At 36.7% G+C, this 14,740-nt stretch overlaps 1 protein-coding gene across 1 annotated transcript in view; it reads right to left on the bottom strand.

Annotated features, from left to right (window-relative positions):
* The window catches only part of LOC116719960 (protein AF-17), a 29,066-nt gene extending 16,707 nt beyond the window's left edge, over nt 1-12,359 (bottom strand). Inside the window, exons 1-5 of the mRNA XM_032562828.1 lie at nt 12,001-12,359; nt 9,096-9,175; nt 8,947-9,001; nt 8,714-8,823; nt 1,614-1,717 (exon numbers count right to left, since the gene is read on the bottom strand). Coding sequence (XP_032418719.1) covers nt 1,614-1,717; nt 8,714-8,823; nt 8,947-9,001; nt 9,096-9,175; nt 12,001-12,109 — 458 coding nt within the window. The 5' untranslated portion in view covers nt 12,110-12,359. The remainder of the gene's footprint in view (nt 1-1,613; nt 1,718-8,713; nt 8,824-8,946; nt 9,002-9,095; nt 9,176-12,000) is intronic.
* Between the last annotated feature and the right edge of the window lie 2,381 nt (nt 12,360-14,740).

Here is a 14,740-nt window from a genome sequence, read left to right as displayed (position 1 = left end):
AGTAGTGGATTATCGTCCATTAATTCTGGTATGCTGTACAACACTTTGTCTGTGAAAGGTGCTTTATAGATAAACTACTTAATTTACACTTCACTTAGTAACAACTTCCTTACCAAGTAGTATTTAACATCAATGTACAACGAACCCTCGCTATATCGCGGTTCACCTTTCACGGTCTCGCTGCTTCAAGGATTTGCATCGTGCATTGTGTTCTACATTCTGATTGGCTAAACAGTCTCTCCGCTTCTTCTCTACCTGTGTGTTAATAACGTTGTGGTTCAATATGTACACATACGTAAAACAGCTCGCCAATTTCAAGAATATTTTTGCCAGAAGAAAAAAGAGCGACAACAACTACCGATAACTATGTTCTTCTCTCGAAAAAACACACCTGAACCGCGGGCTTTAGAAGAAAAAAAACGCTACAAAGCGGAGTCAGGATGCAGCGGCTCAGTCAGAAGAGCAGTGAAATACACGTGAGTCACTATTTGTCCTACTGTACTTTTTTCATAATCATTTTTCATTTTCTCCCGTTCTAATCCAATGACTCGGGTCACGGTGGGGCGGTGCTGATCTCCGCAATTTGAAGCCTTCAGTTCGTATTGATGATTAAAATTATTATTTTACAGTACAGTAGTTATTTGTAAAAACAAAAACAAAAAAAAAAAACGTTTATACAGTACTTTTATTTGTTAAACAAATGCTTGGGCCTGTAAAAAGGTTTTGTTCTTTGGTTTCAATGTATTATAAAGTATTTCATTGTATAATAATTGTAAAAAAAAAATAAAGGTTACTACTTCACGGATTTTGCCTATCAAGGGTTCTTTTTGGAACATAACCCCTGCGCAAAATGAGGGTTCACAGTAGTTTGGTACCACTAAAGTGGTGTGCTTAACTGGAAAAAGGTTTGTTTGGTTTTGTCAGAGCAGATGAATAGGAAAACTAGACAATTGTAAGTCACTAGCAAACTTCTTGAGACGCTTGTAGTAATTGTAGATTTCCAAAGATGCAAGATGCAAACAGAAATCTCTCCAACCTCATCCCTTTTTGATTAAAAAAAAATTAATTTAACTATTTCAAGACAGATCTTCAATCTATACACACACACACAAAAAAAAACAACAACAATAAATTGATGCTATTTACTCGTCAAGAAAACTTGTCATCAGCTGAAATCGTCATCTGCAGATCAGAGGTCTGTCAGAGCTTTGCTGATCAAAATGGATACAAGTTCGCCCGATTGTTGCATTTCTAGGTTTCATCACTGAATTTAAAGCTAAGGAGAAATAACAGTTCAAATCAAATACAGGGGTACAGCAGATAGCCAGAGCCTTTTCTGAAATGGGAAATAATGTTAAATTTTGTACTTTAGTATTAAATTTAAGACTGTTCAATTAAGTCCTCAGTTAACATTAATTGAACACACTGTAAGCAACTAAGCTACAAGAAAAAGTACACAAAGTATTCAAAAGGATGAATGCGGTACAGACAAATACGCTGATGTATTTTAAAACATCAGCTCATTTGTTTACACCTTTTGCAATTTCTTTTCATAGAAGCCCACCACATGCCGAACATCAAACACAAACTTGATGACACTGCTCATCACTCACCAGGTAACGTGAAAAGCTTGTCTGCAGCCCTGCCTGTTGCAGGTCATGCAGGCTCCACAGGCCGCCTTGCTCTCCCTTCCGTGGTCCTCACAGATGTAACACGTCTGGACAGCAGAGGACACCAAAGAAAGATAGAAATATGATTCACAATTCACAGCATGTGCAGTGTTTATACCAATGTGACCAGAGCAAACACATAAAAGGGAGTTACACCATATAAAGGATTAAAGCTCTAATGTAAATGATTAGGATGTTTAGCAGATGAGGGTTTAAAACAAAACAGTTTCTTCAGGGTTTGAAACAGCAGAACTGTTCACCAGATGTTTAGGGAAACTGGATCGTCTGTCATCACCTTTAATTATTTTTGGTGCTCACATCCACACAATGAATGCATAAAGAGAACAATTCCCTTCACTGCCTAACATTAAGACTGAACTTTTCCTGTTTAGGTCAGTGAAGAGTACTAAGACAATTTATTTTTGCTAAAGCTCAACGTTCTTTAAATGAAAATGTTTGCATTTGGATCCCTACTATTTTGGTAGTATTGATTTTTAAACTTTATGGATTGGTTTAGATACTTTGGATACCTTTTCACAAGCCTCTCCTGGTAATGTAAAGGAACTTCAAAAGAACAGGTGTAACTGAGTCTTTTCAGCTCTGCCCATGAAATTTTTTATGGGACTGATATCAGGGCTGTGTTATGATCACTCTAAAACATTGACTATGCTGTCCTTAAAGGGGCAGCATTATGTATTTCCCAGGCACATAGTGCCATTTTTATAGCACTATCAAGTTAGCTTCGGTTTTAATAAAAATGCTATAAATATATAACAAAACATTTCCCAAAAAATTTGACATCTTGAAAATGGGCCTCTAATTATGTCGTTTACAACCATCTTGAGGACTGCTGGACTACAAAGTAGTTCATATGATAGGCTCAGCAGATTTGCAGTTCCACCAGTTGTTTGCTAATTGCTGCTGATGCTAGTCTGGAGGAGCTGAATGGAAGAGTCATGGGGGAAGGAGGGCTCTGTGAGGCAGAAGCTTGAAGCACCAAGGAAGAGCTTCGTGCAAAAGGTGGAGCTTTGTGGGATCAAGCGTTTAGGCACCGCCTATAACATTACAGGATGACATAGAGATATCAATAAAAAAGTCAATTTTACATAATAAAAATCATGATATTGAGGGTGACAGTCAAAGCAGTTTGTAATTAATCTGCTAATATGATCAGAGTCATTGTTCATTTTAAAGACCCACTTGCGGCCAAGCTCCAGCTTCCTGGTTGATGATTTGAGATTTTGCTTCAATATTTTCACATGATATTCTTTTTCATGTAGCCATCTATGAAGTGAACCAGTTCCTCTCGCACCAAAACACTCCTCCTCCCCCCCACCATGATGGTGCCACCCCTGTACTTCACTGATGGAAGAATGCTTCCCATTTTCAACTAAATGTAGAAATGGCCAATATAATCAATCTACTTAGTTGCAATATAATTATTTGGCTTTTATAATTATTTGGCACATTTCACAAAAGATTGTCTGAGACACAACCCGTCTCTTCCCTGAGAAGTATTGTGCTGAACATTCCCGAACTGTTTTTACTTGGATACAATTATTTAAAAAGAAGAATGTGGAACCTTCAGACATAAGAAAATTGAACTCATAGATAAACAAAACTTATAGAGGTAAAAAATTATTAATTTCTTTATTTGTGTTTTGAGTGTTGAGGCGTGGGCTTAACATATATCCACAGGTGTGCCTCAATTTAAGACAATTATTCGAACAATAACAATAAGATGTATGCAAAGTCATGACATCATCATCTGGGTTTTCTCGAATTAAGTAAAAGGCAGACTCATTCAACAAATCGGAATATTTTTTAAAAGCCTATTGATGTTTTTAAGCTTTATCACTAAGTTAAGCACATTAAATAGATTAATTACACACAAGTGGAGGTTTGACAAACTTAATTTCTGTTGTGACTTCCAGTTAATGAAAACATATTTAAGATTAGAATATCACATCAGATCATTAAAAAACTATGTTAAAAATTGAAATGTGGGCTTAATGAAACATATGTGCAATACGTTGTACTTTTAATCTGACAAATGGGCCTCTTCTCAATGCATACTCTAATTTATTGAATATCACTGAACTCTTCGTTTATGTAAACCTCTGAGATAAATTTAACTTCTCCTTCATAAACCCTAAAATTATTTCAGTAATCCCAAGTGACCAAAAATGGGGAATGTTTAGTCTGATGTTATGCCACAGAGGGAGGATAAAGAAAGGTTATGCATCTTTCCAAACATTATATGCAAGTATCTGGTTTCAACTGTACATGTGGGCCTACAAGAGATGAAATGAGCAAGCTTTGTATTTGTCCGTCAGCGTTCCTTCAGCAAGCAGGGCAGGCTGGCAGGGGGCAGGAGAGGCCTAGCAACAGGTGCGAGACAAAGGAACAGCAGGCTCTTCACCTTTTTCACTCCAGCCGTCTCCGTTTGCTCTTTCTCTCCCTTTTCCCTCCATTCCCCACATCCCACAGAGCTCTCTGTTTCGCTCTCAGAGGATGACGCTCGTGCAGTGAAAAGCCGGAGACACAGCCGCACCGAGCATGTAAAAGGAAGAGTGGCTTCTCAAGTTTTCGCTGTCCATTGTAAGGCTGTCTAGGAATGCAGGCTGCAAAAAATCTGGATGAATGGCTCTGACGGGGCAAAGCTGCATACAATTTACTGTAGCTAACAGTAATATGAAACCAGACTCTCAAACACTCACACATGTGTATTTATATGTAGGCATATGCACACACACATCAAAGGCACTGGATTTCCAAAATGAGCCTAAGATTTCCTTTTAGGAGAGCTTATCTGATACAACACATGTTGTAGATGAACTGCAGCCCAAAAGTCTTGATTCACCTACTTGCCTTCCAAGGATCCAGACTTTCAGGCAATCTGGTAAAATAATCTTAAAAAAATGTATTCAGTCCTCCTAAAGGTCCACTCCTTAAACCTTTTACTGATAGTTACTGCCAGCATCAATGTATATCAAGGATTGAAAAGTAAAAATTTTCTATGTATATGTATGGGTTTTTTTTTAGTAATGGTGTCAAAACTGCTACAATTTACTGTCATGCTATTAAAGAGATGCTGAAGTTTCAGCAACTAATTTCTACTGCTGTGTTTAGCATAGAGTACTGAAATGCTGGCCCCTCCCCACCTGTTGCTACACACTGCTGGTCGTCTGGCTAAAGAAAGATTGCTACACTGTTTGGAAATGTGGCTGATGAAAGAAAAATCCCAATTATGATTTGGAAACTAAGGTAGTATTTCTATTGAGGTATTATTGTTTTAAAACTACCGTTGGCAAGCTAATAGCCGCAGCGTGTGTTTTATACAACGGACAACAGATTAGCAATCAAAGCAGGAATTTCAGCTAAGCAGCAGAAGTCAAATTAATCTAAAGAGATTAGAATCAGTTAATTTTTCACCATCAGGAAATAAACACTAGATTTGCATTAATCCAGCAAAACGAAGAATTCACATAACTTCTGGTCCATCAACAAACATGAGCCTCAATCCAGTTTTTGAGTTTAATAAGCTGTTTATATTTTTACTAATATTTTAACTACTTACCTTAAATATTAAAACACAACTTAAACAAAACAAGCACAAGGCAATTCTTTATATTTTTGAATTTGTATTTAGTTTTTAGTTATTGGTCTTTAATGTCTGTGTGCGTAACTTAGTGTGCTCTATCAGTTTGCTAATGAATTTCTACTTAGGAACAAATAAATTACTATATCCTATTAAAATCAAGCAAAAGTATAGGGACACATGCTTCATGAATCAAAAACAAAACAACCTAAATCCCCTTTTTTCCAGTATTATGTGTTATATAGTCTTAGGAGGAATAAATACTATCCACAAACTCTGAACCTGCAGGTCAGCTTTCAAAGAAAACTGACATTAAAAAACTGACAGGAAAAGCCTGGCTGGTGGATCTTGGTTTTAAATTAAGGCAGTTATATTGTGTTATATTTGTTAAAAATGTTTGTGTTAATGAAATTAAACCAAAGTATATTAACTCAAGTGTAGTAGAACTGTACACAACCAGCCAGCCACTAAAGAATGTAAACACGCCGTTTAAGGGGCACAGGAGAAGCAACAAGTGACACCAAGTTAAATCTAATGAATACAGAGGATTTTTTTTATGGTAAATGTGCGTCTTTGTTTCACGCTACTCCAGCCTACATCTGCTTCTACTGGAAATCTTCCAGAGTTCCCAGAACAGCCACCGTGACCTCGACACACTCAGCTTAGGGCTTTTACAGGATGTGTAGGTGGGAACAAAGCAAACAAGTATGAAAAAAAATTCAATACAGAATAAAGCTAAGTGTGAATAGTACAGTACACATCATGTATTGTACTATTCACTTGTCTTTCAACATTTGAGTCACTGAGTAGATGTGTGGGGCAACAAATCTTGTTTGATTTTCAAAAAAAAAAAAAAAGAAAAATCCTACATAATGTAGATTCAAGAGAGCAGTCTGTTCATTAACTCACTTACATTTACATAAAAAAATAGTAGTGAGAGCTTTTAGTTATCCAACAATAAATTGGTACCAAACTTTTGTGCAACAGCATCCAATGAAATTAAAACATTTATATGTCCATAAAATCAAAGCAGAATAGGAAAAGAATTTGCTTGAAAACAAAATCATTCCAACTCTATGGGCCACAGCATATGTTAAATATTTAGTGTTTACTCCATTGTCTTGGAATATGAGAGGGGCAGATTACATAAAACACACTTTCTTCCTGCTTCTGTTTTACTCAATAGATCTGATCTGAGTTTGAATCTGTGACCTGAATACTGTGACACATATATTGAAATTAAATAAGTAACATAGAAGTGGAGACATCATGAAATGACATAAAGCTGAAATTAGCCTCAGTGTTGCCATTTCAGTGCTTTTCTTGCACTTGAACCAAATCATATCAACTCCATTTCAAGATTCCAAATCTGAACGAATTATTCTACATTTAACACATTCAAAACACACTATGATCTGTGATCCCTTCATTTTGTTTGACAAAATCTCCCAAAATAAGACTGTTCTGAATCAGAAGAGTAACTTGCGTTAGAACCATGGATCAGGTTGAAAACTTGATCCCAATGACAAAGGGTTTAGAGGCCAAAAAAGCTCTGAAATGACAGAGTTTTTATCTGCAGGTTTTATCAATGACTCAAAAATCCAAAAGAAACTATTGGTAAAAATCAACAGATATATACTTAGATATAGATATAGAGTTACTATCCAAATTAAAATTAATGTGATTCTTTTCCAATCCAGTTCCTGTTGATCCTCCAGATGACAGTAAAGTCTTTTAAAATACTATTTATGCACATATTACTGCGCAAAAGAATTTATGTGGAGCCTTCTGCAGTATAGATAGCTGTAGCGGTGCATCTCAAGACCAAATGAAGTTCCAGCATGCATTTATCCATCAGCCTTACTTTTACACAACAAACCATGACACACAACAACAACAACTCATGCTATAATATCAATCACTTATGATTTCTCTCAGTTACCCTTTATGTACACCCTCTCACCATCCACATAAAAAATAAAAAAACAGGCCAAATAACATTTTAAAAATCTCTTGCTTTAATCTTAGACACACTATGTATAATCATTTAATGGTCTTGGATGAAAATATTGGAAATTTAACAGTAATTAGAGAATTAAATTAATGAGGACTTGTGCATTTGGACAGAGTAAATGCTGCTGTTCTTGTTAGTCAAGAACAGCAGCCAAACAACACAGTTTAGACTTCTGGAAAGGACAGCAACATATTTTCACTTTCTACCTCAACTAAACTCTCATTCTGAGCAGAAGCTTGTTGAATGGATGCAGAGGTACGCCTGGCCAGCAGATACATTGTTTGAATGTTCAATATTGTTGTTTTTATTCCTATAGCCACATTACATGATTGTTTTATTAAGTCTCACCAACTCTGAGCCATTAATGCTGCTGGCAAGAGGCATAAGATTCTCAGGACTGGTTTGTCACCCTGTGGTCCTGTGACTCTGCAGTGGTACCAAAACTCTCCTTACAGTCAATGACAGCCTTTAAATTTTTTGTTCTTGTTTTTTTTTAATAAAAGTTAGTTCTTCTTTGGTGCCAAGGTTTAGATATTGTGATCAACACCTAGACATTCTTTGCTTTGATGAAATTTATCTTTTCCTTTGCCAAAGCTACTTCTTTTCAACTACAATGCACTTTCACCACCACCGTGTCATGATAAAACCAAGCTGTATGATTTTCTAATCTCTGGCGTCCAGAGATTAGAAAAACAAAACCAGGGTAAAACAGAAACCAGGTTTGACAGAAATATGTGGCTGCTGCAACATCTAGGGATTTGTAAATAAGTGTTCATAAGTAAGCCAGTGAATGGAAAATATGAAAAAAAAAGTTAATAAGTTAAAATTGGTCAGTAAGCAGTAAAACAGATATGCTGTAATTTATTTTATTCTGGTTTATATGCACAGAGAATTTTGTTCAATAATCTGGAGTGATGCAAAAAGAGACAGCTCTGCAATTCAGCCATTTTTAGACAATCAAAGTTATAAAATCTCTGATCTGTGCATCTCTAAACAAAGTAAAAAGGAGCTTAGTTCTCCATTCAACTCATCCTGTAGAAGCATAAAGATTTATTTGATTGCAAAAAGTGAATTACTTGGTTTTGGGAACCATCTCTCTAACACTTGTTCAGTTTATATGAGTCTCCTGCAAAAACAAACATGTATTATTCTAAGACATTTTACTCCCAGTTTCTGCACAAAAAATGTGCTCCTTTGATTGTTTTTTGTAGGTCACTTTCTTTTTTTAGATCTAGTTTGATTATTTTTTGAAGGAAAACCCCCTCTTGCAAAACGTGAAATATGCATAGCAGATTAAAGATAGCACAGCACACTGACTGTAATCTCAGGGATTAACCAGTATATCCTAACATTCAGATTTCAGATAAAGCTCTGCTCTCTAATGCAGCACTAATGCAGGTTTTCCACTTAGATGTGCATGTTTCGTACCTTAAGGTATCTCTCATGTGGGACATACTGCAGGATGATGGGCTCCATGGTGAGAACGTTGGCAAACTGCACCTCAGGGATGTAGAGCGCGCACACTACGTGGGCCCAGCCTGAGCAGCAGAGAGATTAGAGGAAGATGACAAGGCTCTTTATGGAGGACTTTAATCTGTTTCAGACGCACTGATGTAGATCTCAGAGAAACATCAGGAGAATTAAGGTGGACAGAGACTTACCGCCACTGTCTGTCCTTTTAAGGGCTCCATCCTTGTGGGGACATAGATCGCATCTCTGAGGCAAAAGAGGAGACAGCAGAGCTCATCGTGAGTGGAAAATCAGTCATTGCAGGTGAAATGGTAAGAGTGAGACATGTTGGCATACTCACTACTCGTGCTGCTCGTTCTTGTGACTCACACTTCCTACAGAACCACGGGCCGGTGGGAACCTGGACAATGCCGTAGCACGCTGGGACAAACACACAAACAAACCAAGTGACTACTATTTCCCTGCTTGTTTTTTTTCTTCTTCAGACTAATAAAAACAGATTTTTGACAAAATGAGGAGAATATGCCCTAAAAGAAATGCTTAAAAAATGCTTCCTAATCATAATCTAATCTAATTTGCCATATAAAATAATATTTGTTCAAAGACTTGGGGACAATCTTATTCAATCTGAATTTTGAGACAAGCGGTATTAGCTTCACAGTATCTGGAAAATATGGTGTTTCACATTTAAGTAACAAAAATATTAACCTAAATGACAAAAAAAAAAGTCCTGTGGAGAAGTTGGATTTGGGGCTGGGCGATGTGGTCTAAAAATAAAATCTCAAATTCCTTCATACAAAATCTGATTTTAAGCCATTCTTTTTCTTGCTTACGTCTCTTAGAAATAAATTATAAATGACAAAAAAAATATGTCAAAAACTTGCTTAATCCCTAGTGAGAGTTGACCTGAATTCAAAGTCCAAATAAAAAAAGAAAAGTTCTCCACCACTTGGGCTGCACAATACTGTTTTAGCATCTCCATCAAAAAAAATTACTGTCAGGTGTCAACATAAAAGTGAGTGAAAATCTATTCAACTGGCTAAATAAATGATTGGTAATCAAACTTCATAGTCTTCAACATAATAAATATTATTATGATATTGCATAAATATAATAACATTATAATAATGTTATAATATTTAACATTATATAATCATTACGTATTATAATCAATCATTTATCACCAATAAATGATTGGTAATCAAACTTCATAGTCTTCAACATAATAAATGTTATTATGATAGTGCATAAACTCCCACTGCAAGGTTGATTGTGATTCAGGATTCTGTGCAACTTTTTTAGAGCTCACAAAGATATATTTCTACTTGATTTTTAAAAGGAAATAATAAATTATCCATTAGCTTAAAATTAAACCAAAAATCTTACCAGATTTTGATGGCTTTTTTTACAGTCATTTCCAGATTACTTTTTCCACGGACCCATAGTCAGTGGAAAAAACAAAACCTCAAAATTACTTAAAATATCTGTAACAGCTTGACCAATAAATGAAACGTAAAAATGTCAGCATTTATTGCTATAAAATCCTTAAGCTGTGTAAAAAAAAATTAATGTACTGAAAAAGGCTAATTGATTTTACAGAATGTTGTTAAGGCACATCGAGAAGTGAATTTATGAATCTTGGTAAATTACAAGATGCAAGAATGTAAAAAAAAGAAGAAGCAACTTCCACATAATTTAAAAAGAAATGGCTTATTGTATTTAAAACAATTTCTATTCTTCTGCTTCATAACTTTTCTGTATTAGTCTTACTGAGTTTATCCACAGCAGAAGACATGTTTCTTCTTCCTACAGGACACAGTTTGGTTTTAATAATCCTCATAAACATCTCATTCATATTTATAGGGCGCTTTCATCTCAGCCATAAACTTTAAAGCTATTTCAGCCTTTAACTCAGCCATCATAAAAACCTAAGCACTTCTTGGTCACTTCAGAGACAAAACTCCATTTATCTTATAGTGCCTTGCAAAGTATTCACGTTGTCATTTGGCAGCCATAATCTTCAGTGTTATTATTGTAATTTGTGTGATAGAACACAAAGAAGTCCATAATTTTGGGTTGTATGTATTTTTATTTTCCATACGAACATAAAATCTGGAAAAAGTGGAGACAAGCGGTATTAGCTTCACAGTATCTGGAAAGTATGGTGTTTCACATTTAAGTAACATTTGTATTCAAATCTGACTGAAACAACATTTTGTGGGAATCCTACTACAACCCCACCTTCCAGCAGGATTATTACACCTAACAGAAATATAGTAATTAGAGCAGCTAAACGAAAGCATATTGATATATTAGAGCCCAATCTGTGGCAAGACTTGAAAATGGATGTTCACAGACACGCAGTCCAAACCTGACCAAGTCTCAGTTCTGTTCCTGCATGTTTTCCTCCATAGTTGTCCTGCCATCAAATTGTCCTATCTGAGCTGTGGATATCTAAAGCTCCTCCAGAGTTACCATGGGCCTCTTGGCTCCTCCTCTGATTATCATCTTCTTACAACCAGATGAGTCTGATAGTTTATGTAAATCCTCATGAAACTGGTACATTTTTAGACATTGCACAATGTGTTCAAAAACTCGACATTTGTAGTTTTAACTTGTCTGCTATGTTCTTTGGTCTCAGTGATGTTCACCAACTGAGGCCTTCAAACAACAGCTAGTTACACTTGACAGCAAAAAAATACCACCACCTGCACTACGTTGTGTTGGTCTGTCCCAAGTTTGTGTTGGCAATGTGAAGAATAAAATAAAAGTTAAAGAAGTGGATACTTTTTTGCCAGGCTCTGTAAATAATAAACATCGTAGAATCAAGTCTGACGATTTATTACATGGATATATGATCCTGGGAGTTAGCTGCACCCAATTATATGAAGTAAATAAAACAAAGCAAGTGTCCAAGCCGGCGGGCCTCACCGGGGCTGGCTCGCGGTGAAAACTGGTTGCGTGTCATGGACCCGAACGGGCCAGACAGCCGCACACGGACCGGTCATGGAGGCACCATCCTTCCTTGATGTCAGCAAGGCTGCCTGGCCCTGAGCCTTCACAACAAACAGCACGCCTGCCTGCTACCCTGTCTACCCCTCCCACACGCTCGCAACACGCACGTAGACAGAGCGAGCCTACCTCAGAGACCTGCCGTCCTCTGAGCACCGCTGGCTGCTTCCAGCCGCCGGGCTCAGCGACCACAGCTGCCCGCTAATTATGAGCTAACGGTGGCTAAATGTTACCTTGGTGAACGGCGACGCTGCAGCCGTGTCCATCACAGTACACCAGCGGGTTCTCAGCCCAGCCTCGCTCGTCGGAACACACGCAGCAGCCTCCGACCATTTCCCGCATGCTTCTCCCATATGAAGAAATAAAATTCTCCTCCCGAGTAACGGTCCAGACCTCGGCCAGGCCTGTCAGGTAGACATCCGGCACTTTAACGCTGTACCCTGCATAGTCATCTGCCGCGTCGGGCGCACGGGGGTGATTTTGCCGCAGCGGTGAAACCAAATCTCGGCGTGTAAAAAATTGCGCTGCTTCGCAGTTTCTACGTTTTCACCGTGATGTCCTCCTCCCGTCCTTAGAACAGATGCAGTGCGCATGCTCACAATTTGTCCTGCAAAGGCATCAACTTGGGATCTGAATCTATTTTCTATCGTAACATTTTAAGCTCATAGCTCTATATGTCTTTCAACTAGATAAAATCATACATTTCACCCATCGCTCAATTTCTCTGTTAAAATAATTTAAGCAGCAAAAACCGTGGACTGCTCTTTTTTTAATAGACTGTGAAGAAACAACACCGCCATCTGCTGGACTTTGTAAGAATGCAATTTCAAGATATTTCTCCGATATTTCACCATTCGGGCTTTAACCCTGGCTTTCTCCCCAATGGGCCAGAATGTAATAACGTGGAAAGTAACTATATATATAATTATTTTAGGTAAATCTTTAAACCATGGTATATATTAAAACAATGTTGCTGTATATATTTTTACTATTCCCCCTTATTCCTTTGCTGGAGTGCACCATAGATTAATTTAAAGTGTTACTTGGTCAGTTTGTAGCTTATTATTTCATATTTCATGCTCAAACAAACCATGGGCCATTTTCTTAAAACAATTTCTGTATCAGATTAATGTGGTGATAAATACTCATGGTATGCTCATATCTGATGCGTAAATTTAACAATAAAAGTTTAGAATTTTGTGAAAGCTTTTCTTTTATATACTTGATTTATTTAGTTTCTAAGCCCAATTATCCCCAGCCAATATAACACATATCTGAACCCTGATCAAACAAAAATTATTAAGACACCTACAGACATAAAATTTGTAATATTATTGGAGCGGTAAAACCACATTTCCGTACCGAACAGTATGAGTAGACTTTTTGAAATGTTGATTGTCAAAGCACCTAGAAAACATCTCAAAAATCTCAAACATGGTCAGAATGGCAGACAATGGCAAACAGGTCTACCAAAATTACAACAATATGAAAAGATGAGTCTGAAATAAGAAGCACCCCACTCCAACAAACCCTAGCATTTGACTTTTTTTTTATTCTGCTCTGGAAGACAAATTCAGAACAACTACATTCACTTGAACAGCTGCGATGGTTGAGGTTTACTTCTAAAATCTCTAATTTATTACCAATAAAACAGATTTACTAGGTGTTGCAGCAGACAATAATAAAGTAATTAAATACATTTTCAATTAATAAATTATAAATGCCGTTTGTAAACAAAAATATTTTTATTGACATATATTTATCTTTATTACATCATCTATAAAATAAATGACACACATAAGTAACCAGTGAATACCTTTTTTTCTTTTGGCCCTTAAGGGCTTCCATGGGGAAACAATAGACACAAGCATCCTTAGTATAATTGCATTCTTCTTTATAATAATCTCCTTTTAATTATTTGGAAAGGTATTGCACTCCACAAGAAAATAATGAGTTATTTGTATACAACTCATTACACAAAAAACAGTATTCAACTTTTGCTCTACACCAGCAAAAGTTGAGATGTTTTTATTGGTTGTCACAAAAAAAAAGTGTAGAAACCCTTATTTATTTGAATTGGATTCTTGGATTAAGAAAAAAATAAAATAATCCAAGTTAGACAAATAAGCAAAATGGCTTCCTAAAACCAGAATAAAAAAAGGAAAAACAAGATTCTCATCGACGTTGATCTCAAAATTCGGTGTACTTGAATCATAGTAAAGTTGCGCTTAATGTAGTTTGAATCTCACAAAATCTTCCACATGCAAAAAAATACATTTAAAAATTATCAGCATTTTCCTTTATTTTTTTAATGCATGATATGCAGGCATGTACTCTGCTAATTGCTTGTAGTGCTAGTAGTGGTTTGTCTGATTACCGAGCGCAAAAACTGACCAAGGGATTCCCAACTTGAAACTAGAACATGGTCAGGTTGGGTTTGATGGAACTCAGTATAAATAATATTAGGCGCTTTTTTCACTTCATTGTCCGTCTGCTTTAATTTGCACGTGAGGTTTCTCGCACTACTCTTTCACCAACCTTCCTTCTACTATCGGCAGCAAAGGGTAATGGGCCTAAACTACTTGTCTTCTCACCTGTTTCAGCCAGCCAGCGCTACATCACAGATTGTTTCATTTTTGCTTTGTAAACAACTCTTCTGAGTATCTTGTGTGAGTCCCAGGTGTCAGTCAGTAGATGTCACTAAAAACCCGACATCTTCTGATGAAGTATTGACTCCAACTTCTTAACCCTGGGTTTTATGTTGGGAATGGGACTTTTTGGCAGAAGCAGATACCTTCAATACTCAATAACACGTTACTTCATTAAAAATGCCACTCACTTCCATGAACGGGCGTTACATCTGCTTTAGTCAGTTTATTTACTCAGTATAATAAACCATTACCCAGAAGACGAATGCCTTGAATTCATCGTCTTGTACTTGGGAAAAGAGAAGCAGCAAAGCTGTGCTGTTGT

This window comes from Xiphophorus hellerii, chromosome 5 (assembly GCF_003331165.1).
Source record: "Xiphophorus hellerii strain 12219 chromosome 5, Xiphophorus_hellerii-4.1, whole genome shotgun sequence".
NCBI classification, from domain to species: domain Eukaryota; kingdom Metazoa; phylum Chordata; class Actinopteri; order Cyprinodontiformes; family Poeciliidae; genus Xiphophorus; species Xiphophorus hellerii.
The sequence above is the reverse complement of the archived record's forward strand: the minus strand, read 5'-3'. Positions and strand labels throughout refer to the sequence as shown.